This window comes from Galeopterus variegatus, unplaced genomic scaffold (genome assembly GCF_000696425.1).
Source record: "Galeopterus variegatus unplaced genomic scaffold, G_variegatus-3.0.2 Scaffold486, whole genome shotgun sequence".
In the NCBI taxonomy this organism is placed as follows: domain Eukaryota; kingdom Metazoa; phylum Chordata; class Mammalia; order Dermoptera; family Cynocephalidae; genus Galeopterus; species Galeopterus variegatus.
Genome location: NW_007726597.1, coordinates 150,192 through 175,110, shown reverse-complemented (window position 1 = coordinate 175,110; position 24,919 = coordinate 150,192). Strand labels below are relative to the sequence as shown.

Genomic DNA, 24,919 nt, shown 5'->3' with positions numbered 1-24,919 from the left:
TGGGACTTAGAGGGAGGAAGGGATTATGGATCTAGATTCCCGAGGTTAGGATGCTTGAGCCATAAGATGGTTGTCGTGGAACCCTAAGTTCCAAGGACGAGGGTCCTGGGAGAGGAGAGGGCTAGGAGCCCAAACTCCTGAGCTGGAGGGAGGAAGGAGCTGGGGGCCCTGGCTCCTGGGTCTGAGGGAGGAAGGGGATGGGGGGGGGGTCTAGACTCCTGGGTCCAAGGGAGGGGCTGGGGGCCGGGAATCCTGGGTCTGAGGGAGGAAGGGGCTGGGGGCTGCTTTCTTGTCTTTTAGGTGGATTGGAGCTGGAAGCCACTGAGAGAGGCAAAAGCCGGTAGCTGAGACTCTGGGTCTCTTTGCCCAGGATTTTCAAAGCTCAGAGGCCAGCCTCCCGAATCCTTGCCAAGGGCAGGGTCTGGGCTGCTGTACTGCGTCCCTTACAGAGACGCAGGCTGCCTGGGGGAGTAGGTAACTGATTTGGAGTTTCAGATCCCAGCGACCCCGCAAGTTCCTTAGAGGCTGCCTTTAAGGTGCATTCAACGCAAACTGTGCAAGGCAGAAGGTGGCGGTAGAGGACGCCAGAGAGCCAGGACCCCGCCCTCGGGGGCGGAGCCTCCAAGCCCAGACTCCTCCCCCCCGCCCTCCTCCCTCTTCCCGGCTCTAGCGCGGCCACCAGGTCCGGCCTCGCCTCCCCCTCCCAGAACCCCCATCCCAAGAGTGAAGGCCACCCGAGGGCCCCTCTACTGCCTCCCCAGTCCAGCTGCACAGCCAGAACAACAGCCCCGGGGGGAGTACCTTTCCAGCCTGCCTCCCTCCGGCTCAGCCCTGCCAGAGCCCCCCCAGCCATGAATCTCTTCCGATTCCTGGGAGACCTCTCCCACCTCCTAGCCATCATCTTGCTACTGCTTAAAATCTGGAAGTCCCGCTCGTGTGCCGGTGAGAGGCCCACCAGGGCAGGAGAAGGGGAGAGTTTGCGAGGGCGTCCCGAGACCCTGGGAGGGGTTTGGGGGCACTAGGGGGACATGTCCCTCCCCCCACTGCTTGCTGGGGGATCCTTCTGTGAGGTCGGGGTCACCAGGGGGTGAGCTCCCTTCTCCAGACTGGAGAGCGCATACAATTTGGTGGGGGTGGCTCCAGACCTCCAGTTCAGCCTCCCCTATCCCCACTCTGGGCAGCCCCCGGGTTCCTGGCCTGAGAACAGGGAGCCATGGCGGGCCGGGAGGTGGCTGGGAGTTGGTGACGTGGACTGTGGCAGCCAGGAAGGGAGTGGGAGGGAGGTGACTGGTTCCGGGAGGCTCAGGTCAGGAGGGGTCCTCCCTAGGCCCCACCTTGGGTCCGGACTGTGGGAGGACCCGGAGGAGTCTATGGTGGCCGTGAGGCCTAGCCTGGGACAGAGCCTCGGGCTGGAGTAGCTTTGGGGCCCGGCTGCCCCCTGGCTGTGGGTCGTGGGAAAGGGCCCTGCTCAGGCGGGGCGGCTGGGGAGGGCTCCGGGGACAGCTGCGCTCCACAGCCACCTACAGGCTAGTGCCAGGCGCTGTGCCTTAGTTTATTGCCCATGCAACCTGCCCCCAGCCTCCTCCCCTTTCTGTCTCTCTCACTCTCTGGACCACAGGGATTTCAGGGAAGAGCCAGGTCCTGTTTGCTGTGGTGTTCACCGCTCGCTACCTGGACCTCTTCACCAACTACATCTCACTCTACAACACATGCATGAAGGTAAAGCCTTCACCCCACCTCTCTGGGCCCCCTGAGGTGGGGGAGCCAGGTGTGGGTCCCAGATTCTCAGGTTTGGGGGAGGAGAGGGGCTGGGGCCCTGGATTCCTGGGTCTAAGGGAGGGGACTTAGAGTCTGGACTCGAGGGGAGGAGAGATTCCTGGGTCTGAGGGAGGAGGGGGCTGGGCTTCCCGACGCCTGAGTATGAGGCTATTGGGGGCACAGGCCCTGCCCTGTGAGCTGAGGTGCTCTGTCATCATCTCCCTTGTTAGGTGGTCTACATAGCCTGCTCCTTCACCACAGTCTGGATGATTTACAGCAAGTTCAAAGCCACTTATGATGGGAACCACGACACGTTCCGGGTGGAGTTCCTCGTTGTTCCCACGGCTATCCTGGCGTTCCTTGTCAACCATGACTTCACCCCTCTAGAGGTAAGCTACCCAGTAGGTGGTCGGATGTGTTGTGGCAGAAAGGCTATTGAGAGGAAACTCTCAAAAGCTTCCTTCTGCAGGGTTTGCTCAGACATACAAGTTGAGCACACAGGCTTTGGAGTCAGATGGTATTAGCTCAATAGCAGCAGCGCTCACTACATGCCAGACACTACTCTAAGCATTTCACGTACATTAACTCATTGCTTTTCACAACAGACCCATTTTACAGATAAGGAAACTGAGGCCTAGGAAGTCTAAATGACTCATCCAAGGTCACCAGCCTAGTAAGTACCAGACCGAATAGCTCAGAAATTGGGAACAGGGCCTCTGGAACTGGCCTGCTTGGATTTGAATCCCGGATCTGCTAGTTTCTATTAGCATGACTCTAGGCATGTGACTTGGCTTTTCTGTTCCTTGGTTTCCCCATTTGTAAAGTTGCAATCAGGTCATTGTGAGGATTTACTGAGATTTTGCAGAATGACTTAGTGGTTAAACACACATAGACTCTAGAACCAGAGCACAGGGATTCGAAGTCTGCCTCTACTACTTAGCAGCTGTACGACTTTGGGCAAACCTCTTCTCTGTGCATGAGTTTCCTTGTCTGTAAAATGGGGATGATCAGTCTGTACCTCACAGAGTTTTAACAAGGGGTTGATATTTGTAAAGCACAGTGTCTGGCATGAGGTAGGAAGTGCTAGTTCAGTGTTTATTCAGTGACTGAAGTGTTGAGTACCATTCCCGATACTTTTGCTTCTAAATGTTAGCTGTCATGATTTTTATTTTGTAACGTTTTTGTGGGACCTGTACAAACCCATGGGAGGAATTTTGAGAGGACCAGTGTTAAGTCTGCGATCTCATGCCTCCAGGGGCCTGGCAGGAATCATAAATTCGGTCAAACTTTCTTCCTGTGGGCTTACTCCTGCCTTATACGAAGCTAGCCCTGGGTGGCCATATGTGTTGATGTTTTCAACAGAAGCCATAATTCAGTTTTCATTTTAAAATTTTGGCCACAGATTCAAAATATATTTCTCAAAGTACTGTGCAGGCCAGGCCAATCTGACAGAGGATGACTTTGGCCCATGGGTCCCCAGAAATGTCAGAGGGAGGCTGCATCATACCGTGATTGGAAACCTGGGCTTGGCTTCAGGCCCTGGACTTTGCAAACATATAATCATTGCTACCTTGCATGGAGACTTACCGAAGCCCTTGACTTACGCATAACTGCCCTGCCAAGTAGGGGTTACTGGACCCATTTTGCAGATGGGGAGACTGACAGGCTGGGGGAGGCAGTGGGGCTTGCTGAAGGTGGAGGAGGCTGAACCAAAACCCAGGCCTCTTGACTCTGGTATTTCCCTCATTCAGAGGAGGGAGGTCACCTGTGCAAAGTATCAGCACCAACTGTGTGCCTATCCCCAAGTGGGCCATTCTAAACATATAATCATCCTGTGTGATCTCTCAGCCACCGTAGGAAGCAGGCATCCTCATCGTTGTTTCTCAGAGGACTGAGGTGAGGCTCAGAGTGGAGAGTTCACAGGGTTGAACCTAAGTCTGCCTCCTTCCAAAGCCCATGCTATTAACTGGTGCATGCTAAAAAAAAATTATTATTCTTATTCTTTGTATGTTTTTTTTTGTTTTTTGGTGGATGGCCAATACAGGGATCCAAACCCTCGAAAAAAAATTTTTCAATCATAGAAGGAAAAAATTCTTCTTTAAAAATTCAGACATCACAAGAGGCCAGCTCATGGCTCACTTGGGAGAGTGTGGTGCCAATAACACTAAGGCCATGGGTTCGGATCCCTATATAGGGATGGCTGGTTAGCTCACTTGGGAGACCATGGTGCTGACAACACCAATCAAGGGTTAAGATCCCCTTACCGGTCATCTTTAAAAAAAAAAAAAAAAAAAAAAAATTTCAGACATCACAAAATAAAGTAAAACTCAACAGACCTTTCATCTCCTTCTATGTTGTGATGCTATTCCCCAAGGGTAACCCCAGGGGTAAGGGTTGGGTATACATCAATTTAGTGGGTACATTTCTTTTCTTTTTCTTTCTTTTTTTTTAAAAGATGACCAGCAAGTGGATCTTAACCCTTGACTTGGTGTTGTCAGTACCATGGTCTCCCAAGTGAGCTAACCGGCCATCCCTATATAGGGAACCGAACCCATGGCCTTGGTGTTATCAGCACCACACTCTCCCAAGTGAGCCACGGGCTGGTCCTAATGGGTACATTTCTTGAGAACCTTAACTGACCTGGTTTGCTAAGAGCCTCGTTGGAGGATTCTTGACGATTTTGGGGGCAGGCCCTGGAGTCCAGTTGCCTGGGTGGGAGGCTGGCATGATCTTGGACTTATTCCTTTGGCCTCAGTTTCCTTATCTGTATAATTAGGATAACAATAGGACTAACTTCATAGGGTTAAGTCTTCAGAGACTGGGAGCAGTGCCTTAGATGCAGTAAATGCTATATAAGTGTGAAGTGTTATGAATATGTCCTGATGTTCCCCACTTCCTTCCCACAAATCAAAACAACTGAGGGGAAGCCACACCTGCCACATGGCTTTGTTCTGTGAGGGGAGGTTTCAGTGTGTCTTGCAGATCACAAATCATGCCAGGTGAGACTTTTAGGGAATTGGGGACTGTAAACGGGCTGACAGATGTCTGTGCTCTCTTCTTTCCCCTCCTATAATGCCCTGTCCTGCTCATGAATGATCACTCCTCCCTAAATGATGGCCCATGCCGAGTACATGGGGAGCCCTTTATAGACATTTTGCATCTGTTCACTCATTCATTCAGGAACTGTGCTAGGTGCTAGGGCCACAGGGTGAATAAGATGTAGGATCTCAGGCCTCACAGAGCTCATGTTCTGGTGAGAGTGGCCAAGAAGGAGATAAGACAGGGTGATGAGACAGTCGTGGGGGAAGAATGGTCAGGGAAGGTGACATGAGCTGAAGTTGGGAGGAGGCAGATGTGTGACAATCTGGAAGAAGAGCTTTTCCTTCTGAAGGAAGAGCAAGTGCAAAGGCCCTGACGCAGGAAGAAGCATGGTGTGTTGGAGGACCAGATAGAAGGCCTGGATGACTGCAGCCCAGAGAGCAAGGGGAGGGAGTAGGAGATGAGGTTGGGTTAGGGAGAGCCTTGAAGGCCAGGGTCAGGAGTTTGGATTTTATTTGGGTGTGCAATAGGAAGAAGACACTGGAGGATTTTAAGCCAGGGAGCGACATAATCTGATTTATGTCTCTAAAGAATACACCTTGAATGACGCCCCAGTGAGAGTGGGAAAATCATCCCTGTTGTAGAGATAAGGATGTGGAGTCTTGGAGAATCTGGTTATCTTGCCGAAATTCTCATAGAAGAGAAATCTTGGAGCCAAGATTCCAACCTGGTCTGCCTTTTAGAGAGGCATAATTGCAAAGTGCTGGTGAGCCCTATGAACCCTTGGTTTGAATCCTGGCTTCACTGCTTCCTAGCTACATGGTCTTGGGCAAGTATCTTACCTGCTCGGAGCCTCAGTTTCCTCACCTGTAGAATGAGGATGCTAATAATTGTATCTCCCTGATGAGGCCATTGTGAGGATTAGATGAGAAGTGCCAGTAACAAGGGCATAATGGTGTCTGGCATGTGGTAAATGCCCGGACGGCCTTGGATTATGTTCTTTCTCTCTCTGGCTTCACTGTGCCTGTAACTGAAATGCTGTCTTCTGCCTTCTCTCCGCCCGTCCCCTCCCAACTTGTCCTGTCCTCTGCCCCTGCCCTGTCTGCAGATCCTCTGGACCTTCTCCATTTACCTGGAGTCAGTGGCCATCTTGCCACAGCTGTTCATGGTGAGCAAGACCGGCGAGGCAGAGACCATCACCAGCCATTACTTGTTTGCGCTGGGCGTCTACCGAACGCTCTATCTCTTCAATTGGATCTGGCGCTACCACTTTGAGGGCTTCTTTGACCTCATCGCCATCGTGGCAGGCCTGGTCCAGACAGTCCTCTACTGCGATTTCTTCTACCTCTACATCACCAAAGGTAGCCAGGATGCAGGGCACACTAGAAGGGAGCCTGTTCTTCCCACAACTCTTGCTCTCCCTGGGGGCGAGGGTCCATCTCCCCAGTCCAGTATCACTCAGGGAAGGAGAGCTTCCCCTTCCAGCCCCTGGAGTCTCAGGCCCACTGCCTTCCTAAGAATTCAGACTTTTCAGCTCCTGCCTCCCTAAGGACCAAGGAGTTTCTGTCCTTGGCCCCAGTATCACTTCAAGCGGAGATCAGGCAGGGCAGGGATGAAGGCCCACTGAGATTCATTCATTCATTCAACAAATGTATTACTTTCTGTGTCCCTGGACAGGTGCTAGGCTCTGGGGATGCAGCAGTAGAAGAAAAGATGGATGAGGCACTCACCTCCCCTTATATTCTAGTGGGGGAGATGGGATGCGTTCATGAGTAATTGTGGAGGGTGAGAGGATTACTTTACATGGAGGTTAGAGGAGGCCTCTGAGGAGGTGATGATTAGGCAGAGACCTGAAAAATCAGGAGTCATTTGTGTGAAGAAAGAGGGACAATCAAGGGAAAGTCTTGGAGGCAGTTCCCAGCCCCCCAGGATTAGGCTTGGAAGGTGGGCGAGGGTGCTTTCACCTGGCCAGCCCTGCCAGACCCTCTGGCCCCACATCCCTCTGAGATCCAAGGCCTCCAGCCAGAGAGGTCTTTGAGGGTGGAAGAGGAGCAGCCAGCACTAGAAGAAATGGGGCCTTATCTGGGCCTCCATTGCTCAGCCCCTAGGACGAGAGCAGGGTTCCCTGGCCCTACCCCCTTTAGTGATTCAGGCCGATTCCCCCATTTCATGATCCAGAGTCCTGGGGCCACCTCTCCGCATATGTCTACCTAGCCCAGTGTGCAGGCCCCTGCTGTGGGTGTGGGAGGCTGTCCCCTTTCTGGAGGGGCCCTGGTGATAACACCCACTCACTTTTCTCCTCACAGTCCTAAAGGGGAAGAAGTTGAGTTTGCCGGCATAGCCCCAGTCCTGGCCATCCTTCTTCTCTGCAGCAGCGGGAGGCAGAGGAAGGCAACAAGAGACGAAGAGCCTTCCCATCCAGGGGTGACTTTTTTAAGAGCTAACTCCCTGCTCCCCATTCCTCCTCCTGCTGGGTTTCGGGGGGGGCGGTGGAGGACTAAAGTCTTGGGGAGCTCAGGACCTGGGATGTTTGTAATTTTTTGCCTTATCGAGAAGAAAAAAAATCTTTCCACTATTTAGTTTTTGATTCTGATGACTCCTTTCTTTTCTACTCTCTGGCTCCAATTTTTACAGACTGTTTTCAAGTGTCCTATGAGCTGGGGCTGGTTCGGAGATATTTTCCCTTTTCCAAGCCCCTTGGCTCCCTTTCATATCCCACCCCCAGCCCCACTGGTTGCCAAACACTAAATCTGACACCTACCTGTCCTACCTCCCACCGTGGTCATGAACACAGCACCCTCTCCCCGCCCCCCCAAAAAGTGAGGAAGGGAGGCCCAGAAAGGTCTCCCCTGGTTTTTCATATTTTTTTCCACAGAGTTTGGGTTTGGTCTTGTGTTTGTTTTTTGGCAAATTAGGAGGGCTAGGGGCTTGGGGCTCAAGTGTAGAAAGCGGGCTGGCCTGAGGGTCACCGTGGCTTTAACACCATGTTTTTGTACAGAACCAATGGTTGGTTCTTTGTTCTCTTGAAATAAACAGAGGAAAATGATACCTCTCTTTTGCTACTACTTGCCTGCTCTCTGGTGTGTGTGGGGTCCCTCTCTCTCCTTCTGCTTTTGCCTTGTCAACCATCCGCAGGCAACTGGAGGCTTGGGAGGAGCAGGAAGATGAGTAAGTGGGTTTCCCAAGACTCTCAGCTGCACCCTGATTCCTCACAGCTCCACTGGGGAAGTGATTTTGGAGAAAATCTCGAAGATTCTTCCTGCCTAGGCACAGAACTTGCCTGAGGGTTCTACAGACCTTGGGGTTGCAGAGGACCTTCAAGAGCGTGTATGTCAGAGGCTGCAAATGGGCAGTCCTCATCTCACACTTATTTGACATTTTGTTGAGCCACTCTTTATTTTCTTAAAAAAACAAAACAAAACAAGGAATGGGTCACCAGCCTTTAAAAACCAGATTTTCACATTAAAGTCTAGATTTCTGGCTTCTCTTGAAAAAAAATTCCATCAATCTGACAATACTAGGTCCTCATTTCTGGGTGGCAACAGATGGCTGGAGCTGAATGGATAGGATATGAGCTTTTTACTACAGTCTCCGGGACTTGGCTATGGGATTGTTGTCATTTACCATAGGGCCGACACTGTGTGATTTTTTTTGTTTGTGGAGTTAAAGCGAAAGTGAAATATTTTTCATGTCTCTCTCCAGATTGGCTTCGCACCTGGCCTATTTCCTTACTTATGTTACCTGCCTTGCTCTTGTAGGCCTTTGTATTTTTGATGCTTGATTTAGTCAAACTTCCTAGACATTCTCTAAAACCTTTCTTAAATGCCTCTAATTCTGTGGGATGGCTCTAAAAGCTTCAGGAGGCAGGGAGCTAGCATTTCCTGAGCACTTAGTCTGTGCCGGGTACTGTGCATTGCATAGATGAGCTCATTTAACCATTACAGCACCCCTAAAGAGGGGACATTTTACAGATGAGAAAACAGGCTCAGAGGGGTGAGTGGCAAAAGTAGGGTTTGCACCCAGACTTCTTGTGTGTTTAATCACTATTGTGTGGTTTTCAGCCTTTTGTTTGTTTCTTTCTTTTAAGCCAAGGGACCTTCTGTTGAAAAGAATTTTGCCCAGAGGCCTGACATGAAAAACACAGGAACAGGATTGCTTGGGTTGACTGTGGGGTAGGGGTGGTATCCCTGCTTGCTTAGCCCTGAGGCATTTCTTTGAACACAGTCCGAAAACCATCCATCTAAATCTGGTTTTACAGATTCTTTAGTTTTATAACCAATACAGCTCAGGCCCAGAGAAACTAGTGACATGCCCAATGTTATCCAGCCAGTGATAGAGGACCAAAGCTCAGTCTTCCCATTTTCCATGTCAAAATGCTTCCTGTCCTACCACACTGCTACTCTCTTCTCTAGATGCCCAAGGGACCATGTCATATTTATTTCTGTACCTCCAGAACTGAGCACAGGGCTTGCCACACAGGAAGCCTCGTAAAAGGGACCATGGAACCCAATTTGACTCCCTTTGTCCAGTTTGTAGGCTAATGCTCTGCAGGCCCCATGTACTTGTGTTTTGTTTGACCCACACTTTTACTTTGTTTTGTATCTGTTGCCCACTAATTTGACATTAAAAAAAAAAAAAAAGGGCTGGCCTGTGGCTCACTTGGGAGAGTGTGGTGCTGATAGCACCAAGGCTGCGGGTTCGGATCCCTATACAGGGATGGCCGGTTGGCTCACTGGCTGAGCGTGGTGCTGACAACACCAAGTCAAGGGTTAAGATCCCCTTACCAGTCATCTTTTAAAAAACAAAACAAAACAACAAAAAACAAAACACAAAATGGATGTCCAATTGTTTTTAAAAAAACAAAAGGTTCTAGAGCTGCACTGTCCAATAGAGCAGCCATTAGTTACATGTGACCACGGAGCACTTGAAATGTGGCAAGTTCGAACTGAGGTGTGCTGTTCAGTGTAAAATAAATACATAAGGGATTTTGAAAACTTAATATGAAAGAATGTAAAATAACTCACTAATAATTTTTATATTGATTACATGTTGAAATGATATTTTGGATATATTGGGTGAATAAAATATATAAAATTAATTGCATGTTTGATTTTACTTTTCTTGATGTGGCTGCTATACTATTTTAAATTCCCTGCCGGGCTTGCATCAGATAGCACTGCTCTAGAAAACCCAGGTCTCACTGCTGAATGGTAGGTGCTGCGTGGAAGCTGCCCTTCTTAGACATGGCTCCTGTCCCCACCACTCCCTTAATAGGTGCTTCACCCACTGGGGTTACCTGTCCAGCCCCTACATTTAGGAGCATTTGTGGCCTGTACATGGAGTCCCCTCTTACCACTGGGGTTCTTCTTAGAATAAAAATCTCTTCTTTCCCCAAACTGTTTTTGAAATATTTAAAGACAAGGATCCAGACACAAAGAAAAAAAACCCAGAAAAACAAAAACAGTTAGAACGTGGTGTTATAACAACAAGGTCAAGGGTTCAGATCCTTGAGCAGGCCAGCTGCCAAAAATAAATAAATAAAGATGGGTCTACCCCGAATTTCATTCATGAACTCTATATCCCCATTTCTTTACTGACTCCTCACAGAGCAAGGTTTTGAGTCGAGTCCTTTGTCACTGTGGGAAGTGAAAGAGCTTGGGATTTGGCTTTAGCAACAGGGCTAGGTCCCATTGTTAGCCCTGATTCTTCTTGGCGCTCTCTGCATGGGCTCAAATATTTTCTCTCTGAACTTTATCTTCAACTGTATGATGGGTTGCCTTTGCCTCCCTCCCATGGTGAGTGTGGGGACTCAAGGAGGTGATGACAAGACTTAGTGAATAACAGGCCTAAAAAAAGTGTTTCCTTTCTGTCACCACCTCTAATCTGCTGCTGTCAAGGTGGTACCTGGATGAAGGGTCCAGGAGGTGGTGTGAAAATGTGACCCACCACAGAGACCCCTGAGGTGGCCTTGTGGGGTTTCTCCCAACCCCTTGCCACTCAAGGACCAGAGGAACAGACATGAAAAGGACAGAGGGCTGTTTTCAGAAACCTTCTGGAGGGAGGATTATCTCTTTATTGCTGTAGATAAGGATGTTTAGTTGTCGGGCATCATAGCAAGCCGGGGAGCCTTCGGAGTGGTCAGATAGGGGGAGAGGGCAGAGCTGGTGTAACTCAGGCTGTTGGGGTCAGTGGTGGGAGTGTTGACAGGGCTGGCAGCAGAGGGTGGGGAGAGGGTGGTCAGCACTACACCACCCTCATCAAGAGAGCGCTTGTAGGGGACTGGAGTATCATTTCGGAGATCCTGGAATGCCAGGTAAGCCTGGAATATCTGGGGGCAGAAAAGGGCTGAAGTCTGGCTTGGGCTGGTTGTGGGAGGAGAGAGGCTGGAGCTGGGGACTGACCTGAGAGGGAGTCTCAAGGGTATGGTTGTGCTGATTTCTCACTGACTAAGGGTACCCGGCCGAGGTGCAATCCCTAATGCTGGGCTGCCACTGCTCAGAGGAAGGGGTGCCTGGAAGGGACCAGCAGAGGCCCTGGGACAGCCTCCCAACCCTGACTCCCAGGGGAGCTGAGTGAGAGCAGGAATGTTCTAGTCCTCCCACCCTCAGCTCAAACTGGGGTGGGGCCAGGTAGGGGGCTCATCCTCACCCAGACAAGGATGGAGAAGAAACTGAAGGTGATGGCCGCCTTGGCACTGCTGCTCCCCAGGAGGAACTGTTTGGGTGTTGAATGCTGCCACTGGTTGGCAAGGAAGCAGAATCCCACGAACCAGATGCCTGCCCAGAGAACTGTGGCATTGCAAGGAGAGAAGAGGGGTGAGGGGAAAGCTTGCTCGAAAAGGGCTGCTGAGGGGTGGAAAGGAGGGGGCTGGGGTCTCCCCGTGTGACTTCCTGCGGTTTATTTCTTGATTTCTCCGAGCCCTTGCTAGAGTGAACCACTGGAGGAGAGCTGCATTGTCCAACACAGAAGCTGCTGGCTACATGTGGCTGTTTCAATTTCAATTCATTAAAATAGAATTAAAAAGGAAATAATTCAGTTCCCTGGTCACACTGGCTACATCTCAAGTGCTCACTAGCCACATGTGCTTGGAGACTCCTGTATTGAAGAGCACAGGTACAGAACATTTCCACCCTCACAGAAGTTCTCTTGGACAGCACTGGACTCAGTGAACTGTGAAGACTACTTTGGCACTGAGATGCTGGGAGTGGCCCAGTGGGGAGGAGGTGGTGGGGGAAGAGTCAAGATCAGCCAGAAGGAGAGGAAGGAGGCCAGGGGCTGGGGGAAAAAATGTGCATTTACTTAGTGCTTACTGTGTGCCATGCTCTATTCAGTGTTCTGCAGTGGTTAGGAGGCAAGACTTTGCTTTCATGTGCTTGATGCAGCAGCTGTGTGCCCAAATACATAACCTCCTCAAGTCTCAGTTTCCTCCTCTGTAAAATGGGAATATGAACAGGACTTATTTCCTAGGGTGGTTCTGAGGACTAAATGAGAAGAGGACTCAAAGAAGAGAAGACCCTGAAGAGACTGAAGCCCCTGAAGAGACAAGAGCAAGCCCACAGAGCGAGGAGGTGCCGGGGTTGAGATTTCCAACCCAAGTGTTTCTGTCCCTATGCTCTGAACCCCACTTTCTGCCACTGAGTGGCTTTTCAAGAAATGTTCGGTGGATAAGGGAGGTGAATGCAAGGAAAAAGTGGGGCAGAAGGGAAGCTTCTAGATTTAGCCTAGGGGTCAGAAGAGGTGACCCTTACACTGGGTCTAAAAGGTGAATAATAATTCTTCAAGAGGAAAAAACAGGTGCAGATGGGCAGTGAGAAGCTTTGGATCATGTTGGGAGGATGGTCGGGGGGATGAGGCCAGCTGAGTGGAGAAGGGTCTGTCCGGGAGGCCGTATGCAGCCAGGGAGGGTGAGCCAGACGAGGGGAAAAAAAAAAAAAAAAAAAAAAAGAAAGGAAAAACAGAGGAGTGGCAGCTCTGGGTGGGAGGTCCCAGGTGCTCACCAGCCAGGCTGAAGTCTAAGAGCTGGAAGGCCGTTTTGAAGCGAGTGACAGTGATGCGGCTCTCCTGGGCGTCCAGCACGAGAAAGGCCAGACAGCTGAGGAAGGCCAGGAAGCCGGCTCCCACCGCAAAGAGGCAGGCCACGTTGTTGCTGTTGAGGACACAGCGGAGCTGTGGAGATTCCATCTTGTTCTGGTAGCCATCGGTCAGCAGGGAGGAGAAGACGATGAGGGAGAAGACCTGAGGATTACCAGGGGCCAGAGCAGAGCTCAGCATCTCCCTGAAGCCACTACTCCTTCCTGGTGTGAACGGTCCACTGCACACCTGGTCATTGAGCTTCCCCCTTCCTCCCTGTCACATCCTCAGAGCCCTCAGTCTCCTGCCCCTCCTCTCTTCTTCTCCATCCTGGCTCAGGCCTTATTCTCTCCCCCTGGACTCTCACCCCAGCTTCCTCCCCAGGCTCCCTACCTCCAGTACAGTCCATCCTTCATGTAGTCCCAGAGGGGACTTTCCACACCCTGTTGCTCCCCTGCTCATAGTCCCCTTTGGGCTTCCCAGCACCCCCAGGAATGAGTCTCTACCCTTCAGCCTGGCCTTTGAGGCCCTGGTGGTCTCTGCTCTCTTTGCTCTTCTAATTTCATCTCTCCCCACTCACCCCTACCTTGCTCCACACTCCCCTTCTGTCACCAGACATGGTAACTGCCACCAAACCCAGGTTACCAATATAAAATACTTGGCACAGTGACTTGGACACAGGAAGAGCTGAATAAGTGTCTCCTCTCTGCCTCCCAGCTCTTCTCTCTGCCTGCAACTTCTTTCTCCTCTCTCCCAGCCCTGCCAATTCCTATTCATTTTTAAAATTTGTGCAAAAGTCCAAACATATAGAAAAGTATGAAGAGAAAGTTAGTAAATACCCCATACAGACTACCCAGAACTAACAAATATTAACATTTTGCTTTTTTTTCCTTCAGGACTTTTTTTTTTTTTTTTAAAGATGACCGGTAAGGGGATGTCAACCCTTGGCTTGGTGTTGTCAGCACCACGCTCAGCCAATGAGCGAACCGGCCATCCCTATATGGGATCCGAACCCGTGGCCTTGGTGTTATCAGCACCACACTCTACCGAGTGAGCCACGGGCCGGCCCTCCTTCAGGACTTTTTTAAAAAAATAAATACAACACTGATATGGTAACCCCGTGACTCTCATCTGTGCATGGTGCATAGTGTGTGTCTATGCTTGTCTTCTATGATATTTATCAAACACCACTGAAATACTCTACAAACACTAGCCCAGATCATCCTTACAACCACCCTAAGATGTGGGCATTATTAACAGTCCCATTTTGTAGATAATGAAATCGAGGCACAGAGAGAATAAGGAATTGGCCGAACTTGATCAGCTGGTAAGTGGCAGAGCCTGGGTTGAACCGAAGCGGTCTGGCTCCCGAGTCTGCTCCTAACCCCTCACTATACTGACCCATGCTGGACCAAATGCCTTGAGGGCAGGGGTTCCTTTCAGTGCTTTTCAGTAAAAATTTGAAGCCCTAATTATTTGCCCCAGTCATAAAATGCAGTGCAGCAAGGTCTATGCCAGACATAGAAGGAGCCAGTGTGTATATGGGGTAGGGGGTGGTAGTTGGTCCAGGAAGCAATGTTTATAAGGAATGTTGAAGGGTAAGAAAGTGTAAGGAATGGGAATGCTGTCTGGAGGGCAAGAGGAAGCCACAGGAGGGCTCTGAGCAGGGGAGAGGCAGGGTCAGCTTTGGGTGTAGAAAGAGCCCTCCTGGCTGTGTGGAGATGGATCTGAGGGGATGAGTCTGGAAGCCAGGAGGCCATGGAGAAGGCTTGGGTCGGGGGGAGAGAGTAAGCATTTGAGTGGGAACTGAAATGATGGGGTTACATTTAGGAGGTAATAGATGAGATCTGAACTGGCCCTTAAAGATTCAGGAGCTTTTCAGGCAGACAGGAGGAAGGGCATTCCAGGCAAGACAAACAGCATGTGCAAAATCTGGATGCTGCAGAGCAGAGTTTCTTCAGGGATAAATCTCATTTGAGGGATCTGGTGTGAGATGAGGCTGGGAAAGTGGGCGGGGGCCAGACCTTAAGAGGCCTGGACACAGGGCCCAGGGACCTGGACTTGGAGAGCCATGGAAAGTTAAACTTATTTGAATTTAATTTTATGCATGGGACAATTCTGAGCAGAGGATGGCCACAGTCAGACCTGGTGGTTAGAGAAGTCCTCTGGGGTCATGTGGGTGATGGACTGGAGGGGGCAAGACAAGAGGCCAACAGACCTGAGAGGAGGTTGGTGGAAAGACCCAGGCAAGGAATGCTGAGGATAGAGCCCTGGGGAATCCAGTAATATTTAGGACGTAAAATTGGATTTGGTGATTAATTAGATGTGGCAGTGTTGGTGGTTGCAGTTTTTGGGGGGTGAGAGGTAGGCTGAGGGAAAGGGAATGTTGAAAACTCTCCCTTCATTAAAATTTGAACTCCTTGACAGGCTCCACATGGGACCCTTCTCTCTATCCTCAGCACCCAGCACCAGAATGGACCTCAGCAAATGTGTGCTGAAAGAGTGAATGATTTTGGCTTCTTTGCATTTCCCATTCAGAATGGGAATGGAGGAGGCAAAGGATTGACCCTTAAACTCCTCAGCTTCTGTCCATATTCCTGTCTCCTTTGCCTTAACTGCCTTCTCTGAAAAACAACAACGTCCCTTTTTGCCTAGCAGCCCTTAGATGGCATCTGTAGGATGATTCTCCCCATTTTGAAGCTGAAGAACCGAGTCTATAGAATGGGGAGTGCCTGGTCCTGCTGGTCTGAGGCAGATCCAGGTCAAGGACGGGAAAGCACATCGGTCATTTTTGTGCCCATATTCATTTTACCTGCACTAGTTCCCTGGAATCTCACACCAGTCCCATGTGGTAGATGTTATTAATTCATTTCTGTTTCAGAGGGGATAAATCGAAGCCGTTATGGTGGACTGGAAAGAGCCAGATGCATCTGACTTCTCCAAACTGTGTGGCCTTGGGTAAATCACTTGCCTCTTGGAGCCTCAGTTTCCTAGTCTGTCTCTATGCTACGAAAAAGGGGATTGTGGGGGTGGGGGCTCGCCTCTAGTAGGTGCTCAGGAAACCGGTAGTTCCCATTATTCACCCAGAGAGGGGAAGTGTCCTCTCAGGGTCAGTCAGCAGTGGAACGGGCCACTGACTCTGAAATCCTTGGGCTGTGGCATGATCCTGGGACACTAGAAATGTGGGGAGGGGGCTCAGCTGGGTTGGAGGATGCTATCCCTCTGAAGCCTGAGTCCATCTGCCTTCCATGCCCTCCTGGCCTGTCCCCAGGGAAAGAGCAAAGATTCATCAGTTAAGGCACCAGCTGGCAGGCGGCAGTGAGAAGGACAAGAGCACCAGCTGCCCAGAGACTCCCTACTGAGGAGCCAGGCCAGGGGGAAAGGAGGAGAGGACAGGCGGAGAGATGACAGAGGAGGATGAAGGCAAAGTCCGTGACCGGAACTTCTGGCACAATTGGGAGGCCCTTCCCCCCCATCCCTGCACCAGTCCACACCAGCTGGGCCTCCTTCTCCCTCGCCAACCATCTTTCCTTCTGAGGCTTTGGAGATGGACAGGTGGATCCAAGATTGACTTGCTCACCAGCTGGGTGATAGTCGTTGGGCAGGTCACTTAACCTCTGTGAGCCTCGGTTTCCCCTTGGGTTAAACAGGGCTAATAATGCCCATATCATAGGGTCATGGTATGGAGTGCTGAGCTAACAGCAAGCAACCTGGTGCTGGGACACGGCATTTGCAATTCCCCTTTCCCTGAGGGAGAAGGACAATGGACACAAGTCCCTAGGCCTCCGAAACCCATCTCTCTCCTCACTCACAAGCAGTGATGTGTTCCAATAATAATCGTTATTTGAGGAAAGATTCCTACTTGCCAGACCCATGCTAATCAGTTCACAGGCATTAACTTGTTTCATTTTCACAGGAGTTCTTCATATGAGCTGGGCATTAAGATCCTCTTTTCACAGATGAGGTTATAGAAGTTCTGAGAATTCAACTATCTTGCTCAAGGTCACACAGATATAGGGTGACCATGTAAGCTATTGAACAAAGTGGGGCACTTCTGAGAATGAAAAGTGGTGCTGCTGATAATTATTTAAGGGCTGGCCCGGGCAAACCAGGGAGTACGTCACCCTTCATGGACAGCATGTGGCTGAGCCAGGATTCTAAGTCAGGCCTGTTTGTTCCTTCTCCAACTACAGGTTCCAGAAGGGGGAGGGTGGAGACACTCAGGATTAGGAATCTAGGGGGAGACCCTGGGTTTGATCCAGGGCACTCTACCTACTCCCATGACCCTGATCAAATCTCCTCATCTCCCTGGACCTCAGTTTCCAAATCTATCAAAGAAGAGCCCTGGAAGCAGCACAATTTAAAGCCCATAGCACAGCTTTAACCCCTCATGGACTGAGGTTGAGAGGAACATTGATTGGTTCAAGGTCACACAGCAAAGTCTGGGCTGAATGAGGATTTCACTCCAGGTGTCCAGACTCTTTGGGAATGTGGTAATGATTAAAGAAACACATACAGGGGCCGGCCCGTGGCTCACTCGGTAGAGTGTGGTGCTGATAACACCAAGGCCCCAGGTTCGGATCCCATATAGGGATGGCCGGTTCGCTCACTGGGTGAGCGTGGTGCTGACAACACCAAGTCAAGGGTTAAGATCCCCTTACCGGTCATCTTTTTTAAAAAAAAGAAACACATATAAAGCCCTTGGCAGAGTGCCTGGTGCACTATGACCACCCAACACCTAATACCTTATGTATACATTACATATTCTCTTCCCACCTGTGTGCACCTTTTTCTTCCTGGAGGCCCCAGCCCCTGCTCCTCTCCTCCTACTCCCTCACCTGAGAGGTAGAAAATGAATGGTCTCTGGCATCTCTCAGAACTGAGCTTGAATCCTGGCACTGCCTCTTACTGTGTGGCCTTAGTCAACACTGTCTGATAGAACTTTCTGGCATAATGAAAATGTTCTATATCTGCACTGTCCATTTTGAGAGCCACCAGCCACATGTAGCTGTTGAGCATCTGAAATGTGGCCACTGGGACTGAAGAAGAGATTTTTTTTTAATTACTTCGGATTGAAGTAGCCACATGTGGCTTGTGGCTACCCTATTGGACGGCACAGCATTAAATTATTTAACTTCTCTGATCCTCAGTTTTCTTATCTCAAAAATGAGGCTCATAGCACTGACTTGGAAGGGTTTTTCCTTACTATGGGAGTCAGTAAGTGCTCAGAATAGTGCAGGGTACATGGCTGGGTGCACAGTAAAAGGTGCCTTCAGTTATTAGCTCCCTTTTGCTTCCTTTTCCCCATCTGCCCTTCCTGCCCCAACTCCTGCCTGCACTGTGTCCATCTGAGAGTTGAGACTCCTGGCGCCTGTCACTCCAGGGCACAGGCAGGCCACGGGAGGGCCTCACCCCTGCGAAGATCCGGGCTATGGTCTTGGGCCTCTTCAGAAACTGCACGGCTTCACTGTTGGCCAGGTCCTGGAGGCTTTCAGGGATGCGCATGGTGGCTGCGTTCTTCCCAGGGCTGGGGCAGGTGGGAGCTGGGCTGCTGGCTGCTGGGCACTACTGTCAGGGGCCCCAGGCCCACCCTGGGGCTCAGCTGCTGCAAGACAACATGGGGGAGATGTGACAGTCAGGGGCTCTCACGGGTCTCAGGAGTGGGGGGCATGGAGTGAATGGTGCGGGGGGTCCCCAGGGATGGGGTGAGGGGGCTGCCGGGGCTCCTAAGAGTCAGGGAGTAGGGCATAAAGGCTGTTGGTAGTCCCAGAAGTGTGGTGCAGGGTGAGGGAGTTGCTGGGGGGCCTCTGGGTTGGGTTGCGGGGTAAGGGGGCTACTGAGGATTCCACAGGTGAGGTCACAGGAAGTGGGGTGAAGGAGTTGCTGGGGGTCCTTGAAATGGGGGGTACAAGGTGAGGGAAGAGCTGGTGATAAAGGGTGAGGAGGTTTCTGGGAGTTCCAGGAGTGGGGGACACAATGAAGAGGCTGCTTCAGGTTCCAGAAGTCAGGAATGTGGAGTGAGGGGGTGAAGGGTCCCAGAGGTGGGGTGCAGGGTGAAGAGATCCCAGGCCAGGGAGGAGGGCTGGGAAGAGGGCTGGGACGTTTTGGGGCCATTCCCTTAACACAGGAGTGGGAGAGCCCAGTTAGTAAGGAGTGCCACAGTGGAGGTCAGAACCCCTGGGAGGTCTGAGCCAGAGGAATCCCTTTCAGGTTTTGGGGTGACAGCACCCATAATGGAGAACCCAGGCATCTCAGGGTATATTTTAGGTTGCCCCAGTGATTTGGAGCTATTTCCCAGAATAAGGTAGAGGGCCTCCCCTTAGAATTCTGCTCCATCTTCATAAAAGTGCATTTCCTCCAGCTGAGACTCTGGACCTCAGTTTGTGGAGAACCTCAGAACTGAGCCGTCCGTTCAGGATGAGGAGGCTATGCCCCCGACACTAGGCTATCTTCTTAGAATTGGGATCTCGTCTTTAAGGACGTGGAATGGGAGTGCTGGGGCTTGGGGGTGATGCCGCCTGAGAAAGGGCTACCCCTATTGTGGAGGACCGCTCTGCGTCACCTGGAGGCCCGCTCTTCCTTCCGCCCGCCCTCCTTTCCCGGTCACTGGAGCCACCTCAACCTTCTTTTGGTTCCTCTTTTTCCCGCCTTTTCGCATCCCCACAGCTGATTGGCTGTACCCAAGTCCCGTCCCTCCTCTTTCCCCGCCTACTCAGGAGCTACTCACGAGCAGGGGCGTGGCCTCGGCGGACGTTGGGGGCTTACAGTTGGCAGGCTGCCCGCGGGATCCCTGCCCCGCCCCACCCTTCCCGGGAGTCTCGCGCCCGCCCCTCCCCTTCCCTTTGAAACAAGCGGACAAGGAGACACTTCGGCAGCGCATGCGCCTTGCCCAAACGAGCCCGTGGTGGAGAAGGACAGGCAGATAACGCATGTGTAGTTGAGATAGCGTGTCAGGGGAGAAAACTGGACAGCCCTCAATGACTCAAGCTTTGCGCATGCGGACTGAAGCCGAACCTCGGGGGCACGGACGCCCTCCTGCACATGCGCAGGAGGCTCAATGACAGTCGAGCGTTGGCTAAGGTGAGGGAGAGGACGGAGGATTGCATGGCCGGGGAGGGCGGCCCTGCAGCCCCAATGTAGATCTTCCGAGCATGTTCTATGCTCCTAAGATCCACCTCTCCATCTAGACCCTGAAGAAATCAGTTGTGCCACTACAGGGTCTCTGGGCCTGCAAAAAGCCCTACACCTACCAGCCCCGACCCCTGTCTAGGGATCCAGGCCAACTGAGCGGGCAAGAGGGGCTGCAAGCTGGGCGAATGAATTATGCGTCTTGCCTGAGGTAGGGACGCCCTCTGGAGGATAGGACATGGAGGTGGAGAGGGCGCTTTTCCTCCAGATAACCTTTAATCCCTGCCCATTTCCCTCTGTTTAGGCTCCGGGCAAAGGGTCTGGCCATGCTGCACGTGACCCGGGGGGTCTGGGGGTCCAGGGTCCGAGTACGGCCCCTGTTGCCCGCGCTCCTCGGGTCCCCCCGGGCCCTGTCATCGCTGGCGGCCAAGATGGGGGAGTACCGCAAGATGTGGAACCCCACGGAGCCCCGTGACTGGGCCCAGCAGTACCGCGAGCGTTTTATCCCGTTCTCCAAAGAGCAGCTGCTCCGCCTCCTGATACAGGTACCGCCCCACGCGGGTTTAAGAGCCTGGGTACTACGACTCCCGGTAGGCTTCTCGGCGGCAGAGCCCTACCTGGTATGGAGGGCTGCCCTTACGCCTTCTGGGAGTTGTAGTTTGAGGTCCCCTTCTAGTCCCAGGCAGGCTCGACGTGAGTTGGAATGCAGGGGCAAGACATCTGAAATGCAGATGCAGCACCGATCCCTGACTCTGGCTTGTTCTGGGGTCTTGTGCAAATACCTTCTGGGGCATGGCTTTTCCCTCTGTAAAATGGGTATAAAAATCATCCTCATTATTATTACTAATACCTAATAATAATTATTGTACCTATAAAGTCAAAAAGCTGTAATCATAATTATTATCACATTATTTCCGTTCTTGCTCTATGGCACTGTGCCAAGCATTTATAATGTATTATTCAATCATCAGAACAACCCAGTAAGAGAGATACCACTGTCATGTCCATTTTAAAGATAAGGTAACTTCAGCATGCAGAAAGAAAGTGACTTACACAAGGCTACAACACAGCGGCCCAGATTTGAATCATAGTGGTCTAAAACGTTGCACCCTTGGATGCCTTATTCTCCTCACCCTAGTCCAGGTCCCACTTCAGAGCTTAAGCTCTTATCCCACCACCATCATCATACCTATCATTATTGAGAATTGTCATTTATCCATTTAATAATTATAAATTGGGGCTGGCTGGTTAGTTCAGTTGGTTAGAGCGCAGTGTTGGTAACAGCAAGTTCAAGTGTTCAGGTCCCTGTACTGGCCAGCTGCCAAAAAAATTTATATATTGAAAACTTACTATATGTACTAAATCCTGTTCTAGACTTGATGTGCACACAAACCCACAAATATACACACACATGCATAAACACGTGTGCATATGGGCACCATTAATCTCATCAAATTCTCACCATAGCTCTCTAAGAAAGAGGGTGTGATCCTCTGTTGCCAGTGAGGAAACCGAGGCTCAGAGAGGTGAAGACATTCACCCAGGGCACCGAGATAGGAAACATAAAGAAATGGTTCAGTATGTGTGCTTTGGATTTAGACAGACTTAGATTGCAGTCACCTCACACAGACATTGTGGCTCTCAGCAAGTGACTTTGCCAAGCCTCAGTTTCCCCCTCTAAAAAATGGGAGTTATAACTCCATCAACCTCCTTGCAACTCTGGAAGATGTTGTCATGCTGACAAACAGTGCCTGGCACACAATAAGCATAGTGTGAATGTTGGCGAGTAAATGTCAAAGCAGGAACTGGAACCTCTAGCTCTTTAAGCCATCTGTTTTTTATTATATTGGGCAGTCTCAATTTCTTGGTTGATAAAATTAGTCATACCCACCCCCACCCCAAACAAAACAAAAGTTTATTTATTTATTTATTTATTTTTAAAAAGATGACCGGTAAGGGGATCTTAACCCTTGACTTGGTGTTGTCAGCACCACGCTCACCCAGTGAGCAAACCGGCCATCCCTATATGGGATCCAAACCCGTGGCCTTGGTGTTATCAGCAGGCAGTCTCAATTTCTTGGTTGATAAAATTAGTCATACCCACCCCCACCCCAAACAAAACAAAAGTTTATTTATTTATTTATTTATTTTTAAAAAGATGACCGGTAAGGGGATCTTAACCCTTGACTTGGTGTTGTCAGCACCACGCTCACCCAGTGAGCAAACCGGCCATCCCTATATGGGATCCAAACCCGTGGCCTTGGTGTTATCAGCACCACACTCTCCCGAGTGAGCCACAGGCCGGCCCCAAACAAAAGTTTAAAAAAGCAAAAAAAGGAGAAAAACTAAACTAAACAAAACAAAAAACTGACCTCTTGGGCTGGCCAGTTAGCTCAGTTGGTTAGAACGCAGTATTGATAACATCAGGTCAAGAGTTCAGATCCCTGTACCAACCAGCCACAAAAGAAAAAAAAAAAATCAGATCTCTGATTGTGTGTATGGGCTACCAGGAAAAGAATTCCTCCCATGGGGAAGGGGGAGGAGCACTGAAGAGAAGTTTTGCTTCCTGAGGTAACAGGAATTTCACTCCAGTCCAGTGGAGAAGGTGGCTTTGGAGGAGTTTTCAGCTCATGTGGACTTCTGCACCCTGTTCCACTACCACCATGTCCTGGCCCAGCTGCAGGTGAGGATGGGACCCCTCCAGCCCTATTGTACTTGTTTGCTTATCTGTTCATTCAGCAAATATTCACTGACATCTACTTGGAGCCTGGCCCTCTTCTAAGCCCTGGGGATTCAGCAATGAATGGGACAGATGAAGCCATGCCCTGTGGAGCTGACATTACAGTTGGGGAGACAAGAAATAAAATAAATATAAAATGTAATGCCCAGTAGTGGTAAGTGCTATGAAGAACAATGAAGCAAAGAGGACAGGATGGGGGCCTGTTTTAGACAGGGTGGTCAGGGAAGACCTCCCTGAAGAGGTGACAGTTGAGCTAAGACCTGAGTGAAGAGAGGAACAATCCTGATGGATGTCTGGGGGAGGATGTTCCAGGCAGAGGGAAGAGCAAGTGCACAGGCCATGAGGTGAGAGTGGGCCTGGAGTGTTGGAGGAACAAAGAGGGGCCAGTCTAGCTGGAGAGAATGTGTAAGGGAGAGATGATGGGACATGAGGACAGATAGGGAATGGGGGCAGATGATGCTGGGCCTTGTGGGCCATGGTGAGGGTGTTGCTTTGTCATTTTTTTTTTTTTAAAAGATGTCTGGTAAGGGGATCTTAACCCTTGACTTGGTGTTGTCAGCACCACGCTCTCCCAAGTGAGCTAACCAGCCATCCCTATATAGGGATCTGAACTCGTGGCCTTGGTGTTATCAGCACCACACTCTCCCAAGTGAGCCACAGGCTGGCCAGAGTTGCTTTGACTCTGAGTGAGGCAGGAGCCACAGGAGGGTTCTGAGCAGAGGAGGGAAATGAGCTGATTTCGATGTTAACAGGATCCCTTTGGCTGCCATGTAGGGAACAGACTGTCAGAAAGGACACATATTAAAGAGTTTATTGTATTTGTCTAGGTGAGAGATAATGGCAGCTCCGACAACAGTAATAGCAGTGGAAGTGGTGAAAAGTGGTCAGGGGCTGGTTATGTTTGGAAGACATAAGCATTTGCTGATGTACTGGCTGTGGGGGTGGGGTGGTGAAAGAAGGGGAGGAGTCAGGGGGTACCTCCAGTGGTTTGAACCTGAGCCTGCTGAAGGAAGAAGCTGCTCTGTATTGATGTGTAGAAGACCATGGTGGGGGTGGAGAGACCAATCTGTGGGGAGGATTGAGAGCTCAGTATTATACTTAGGAATTTGAGCTGCCTGTTAGGCAGCTAGGTAGAAAGATGGATTTGAGGGCCATCCCGTGGCTCACTCAGGAGAGTGTGGTGCTGATAACACCAAGGCCACGGGTTCGGATCCCATATAGGGATGGCCGGTTAGCTCACTGGGTGAGCGTGGTGCTGACAACACCAAGTCAAGGGTTAAGATCCCCTTACTCGTGATCTTTAAAAAAAAAAAAAGGAAAGATGGATTTGAATATGTGGGTCTGGGGATGAGTAGAGAGTTCTAGGCTGAGAAACAGCTCTGGGAGCAATTAGGTGATATTAAATGAGACTACCAGGGGAATTAGTGTTGTATTAGATCATTCAAGCTGCTGTAACAAAAATACCATAGACTGGATGGTTTAAACAACAAATATTTATTTCTCATGATTTTGGAGGCTGGGAAGTCCAAGATCAAGGTGCCAGCAGATTTGGTGTCTGGTGATGTCATTCATGAGGGTTCTACCCTCGTGACTTAATTAGCTCCCAAAGGCCCCACCTTCTAATACCATCACCTTGGGAATTAGGATTTCAACATATGAATTTTGAGGGAGCCACAAATATTCAGTCCATTGCAAGTACAGACAGAGAAGAGAAGAGGCCTAACATGGGGTCCTGTGAGGGTGACGGCCTTGAGAGATTAGGAAGAGGAACTGGAACCAGATGGAAAAGATGCAGCCAGAGAGGGAGGCCAAAATCCAGGAAAAAGTGGTGTCTGAGAGGCAAATTCTCAGTTTCCCCCTGCTTCTCTTAGGATCTTGCCTATGTTGGGGGTCCCCAAGACCACCTTCAGGTTCAGTGATTCTCTAGAGGGACTCACAGAGCTCAGAAAAGCTGTTACACTCAGATTAACCATTTATTACAATGAAAGGATAGCAATTAAAGTCAGCAAAGAAGGGCTGACCGGTTATATCACTCGGTAGAGCATGGTGCTGACAACACCAAGGTCAAGGGTTCAGATCCCCTTACCAGCCAGCTGCCTCCACCCCCCCCCCCCCAAAAAAAAAAACGGGGGGGAAATAAAGCCATCCTTTAAGCTTTTTCCTTTGGGGGGGGTTTTTTTTTTT

At 50.5% G+C, this 24,919-nt stretch overlaps 3 protein-coding genes across 5 annotated transcripts in view; 2 read left to right on the top strand and 1 right to left on the bottom strand.

Annotated features, from left to right (window-relative positions):
* Window positions 1-650: 650 nt before the first annotated feature.
* On the top strand, window positions 651-7,372 carry KDELR1 (KDEL (Lys-Asp-Glu-Leu) endoplasmic reticulum protein retention receptor 1). Its single transcript, XM_008569270.1, has 5 exons — window positions 651-942; window positions 1,619-1,719; window positions 1,989-2,147; window positions 5,906-6,158; window positions 7,104-7,372. Exons 1-5 carry the CDS (start codon window positions 852-854, stop codon window positions 7,136-7,138), a joined length of 639 nt encoding a protein of 212 aa, XP_008567492.1. The 5' UTR covers window positions 651-851; the 3' UTR covers window positions 7,139-7,372.
* A 3,468-nt stretch (window positions 7,373-10,840) lies between these two features.
* On the bottom strand, window positions 10,841-18,450 carry SYNGR4 (synaptogyrin 4). The gene is made up of 4 exons (XM_008569269.1): window positions 18,280-18,450; window positions 12,795-13,032; window positions 11,446-11,585; window positions 10,841-11,125 (listed from the first exon to the last, which is right to left on the bottom strand). Exons 1-4 carry the CDS (start codon window positions 18,370-18,372, stop codon window positions 10,892-10,894), a joined length of 705 nt encoding a protein of 234 aa, XP_008567491.1. The 5' UTR covers window positions 18,373-18,450; the 3' UTR covers window positions 10,841-10,891.
* A 1,474-nt stretch (window positions 18,451-19,924) lies between these two features.
* The window catches only part of TMEM143 (transmembrane protein 143), a 19,099-nt gene continuing 14,104 nt past the window's right edge, over window positions 19,925-24,919 (top strand). For all 3 annotated transcript variants that reach the window (XM_008569267.1, XM_008569266.1, XM_008569268.1), the window contains exons 1-3: window positions 19,925-19,947; window positions 20,300-20,540; window positions 22,574-22,678. In XM_008569267.1, the coding sequence (XP_008567489.1) occupies window positions 19,925-19,947; window positions 20,300-20,540; window positions 22,574-22,678 (369 nt within the window). The remainder of the gene's footprint in view (window positions 19,948-20,299; window positions 20,541-22,573; window positions 22,679-24,919) is intronic.

What these genes read in the sequence shown, in the direction of transcription:
- KDELR1 (XM_008569270.1), top strand. Translation starts at nt 852, where the DNA reads ATGAATCTCTTCCGATTCCTGGGAGACCTCTCCCACCTCCTAGCCATC. An exon ending in TCTACAACACATGCATGAAG is followed by an intron (nt 1,720 to 1,988) that starts GTAAAGCCTTCA and finishes CTCCCTTGTTAG; the next exon opens with GTGGTCTACATAGCCTGCTC. An exon ending in CTACCTCTACATCACCAAAG is followed by an intron (nt 6,159 to 7,103) that starts GTAGCCAGGATG and finishes TTCTCCTCACAG; the next exon opens with TCCTAAAGGGGAAGAAGTTG.
- SYNGR4 (XM_008569269.1), bottom strand. Translation starts at nt 18,372, where the DNA reads ATGCGCATCCCTGAAAGCCTCCAGGACCTGGCCAACAGTGAAGCCGTG. An exon ending in CTTAGACTTCAGCCTGGCTG is followed by an intron (nt 11,586 to 12,794) that starts GTGAGCACCTGG and finishes GCAATGCCACAG; the next exon opens with TTCTCTGGGCAGGCATCTGG. An exon ending in TCTTCTCCATCCTTGTCTGG is followed by an intron (nt 11,126 to 11,445) that starts GTGAGGATGAGC and finishes TTCTGCCCCCAG; the next exon opens with ATATTCCAGGCTTACCTGGC.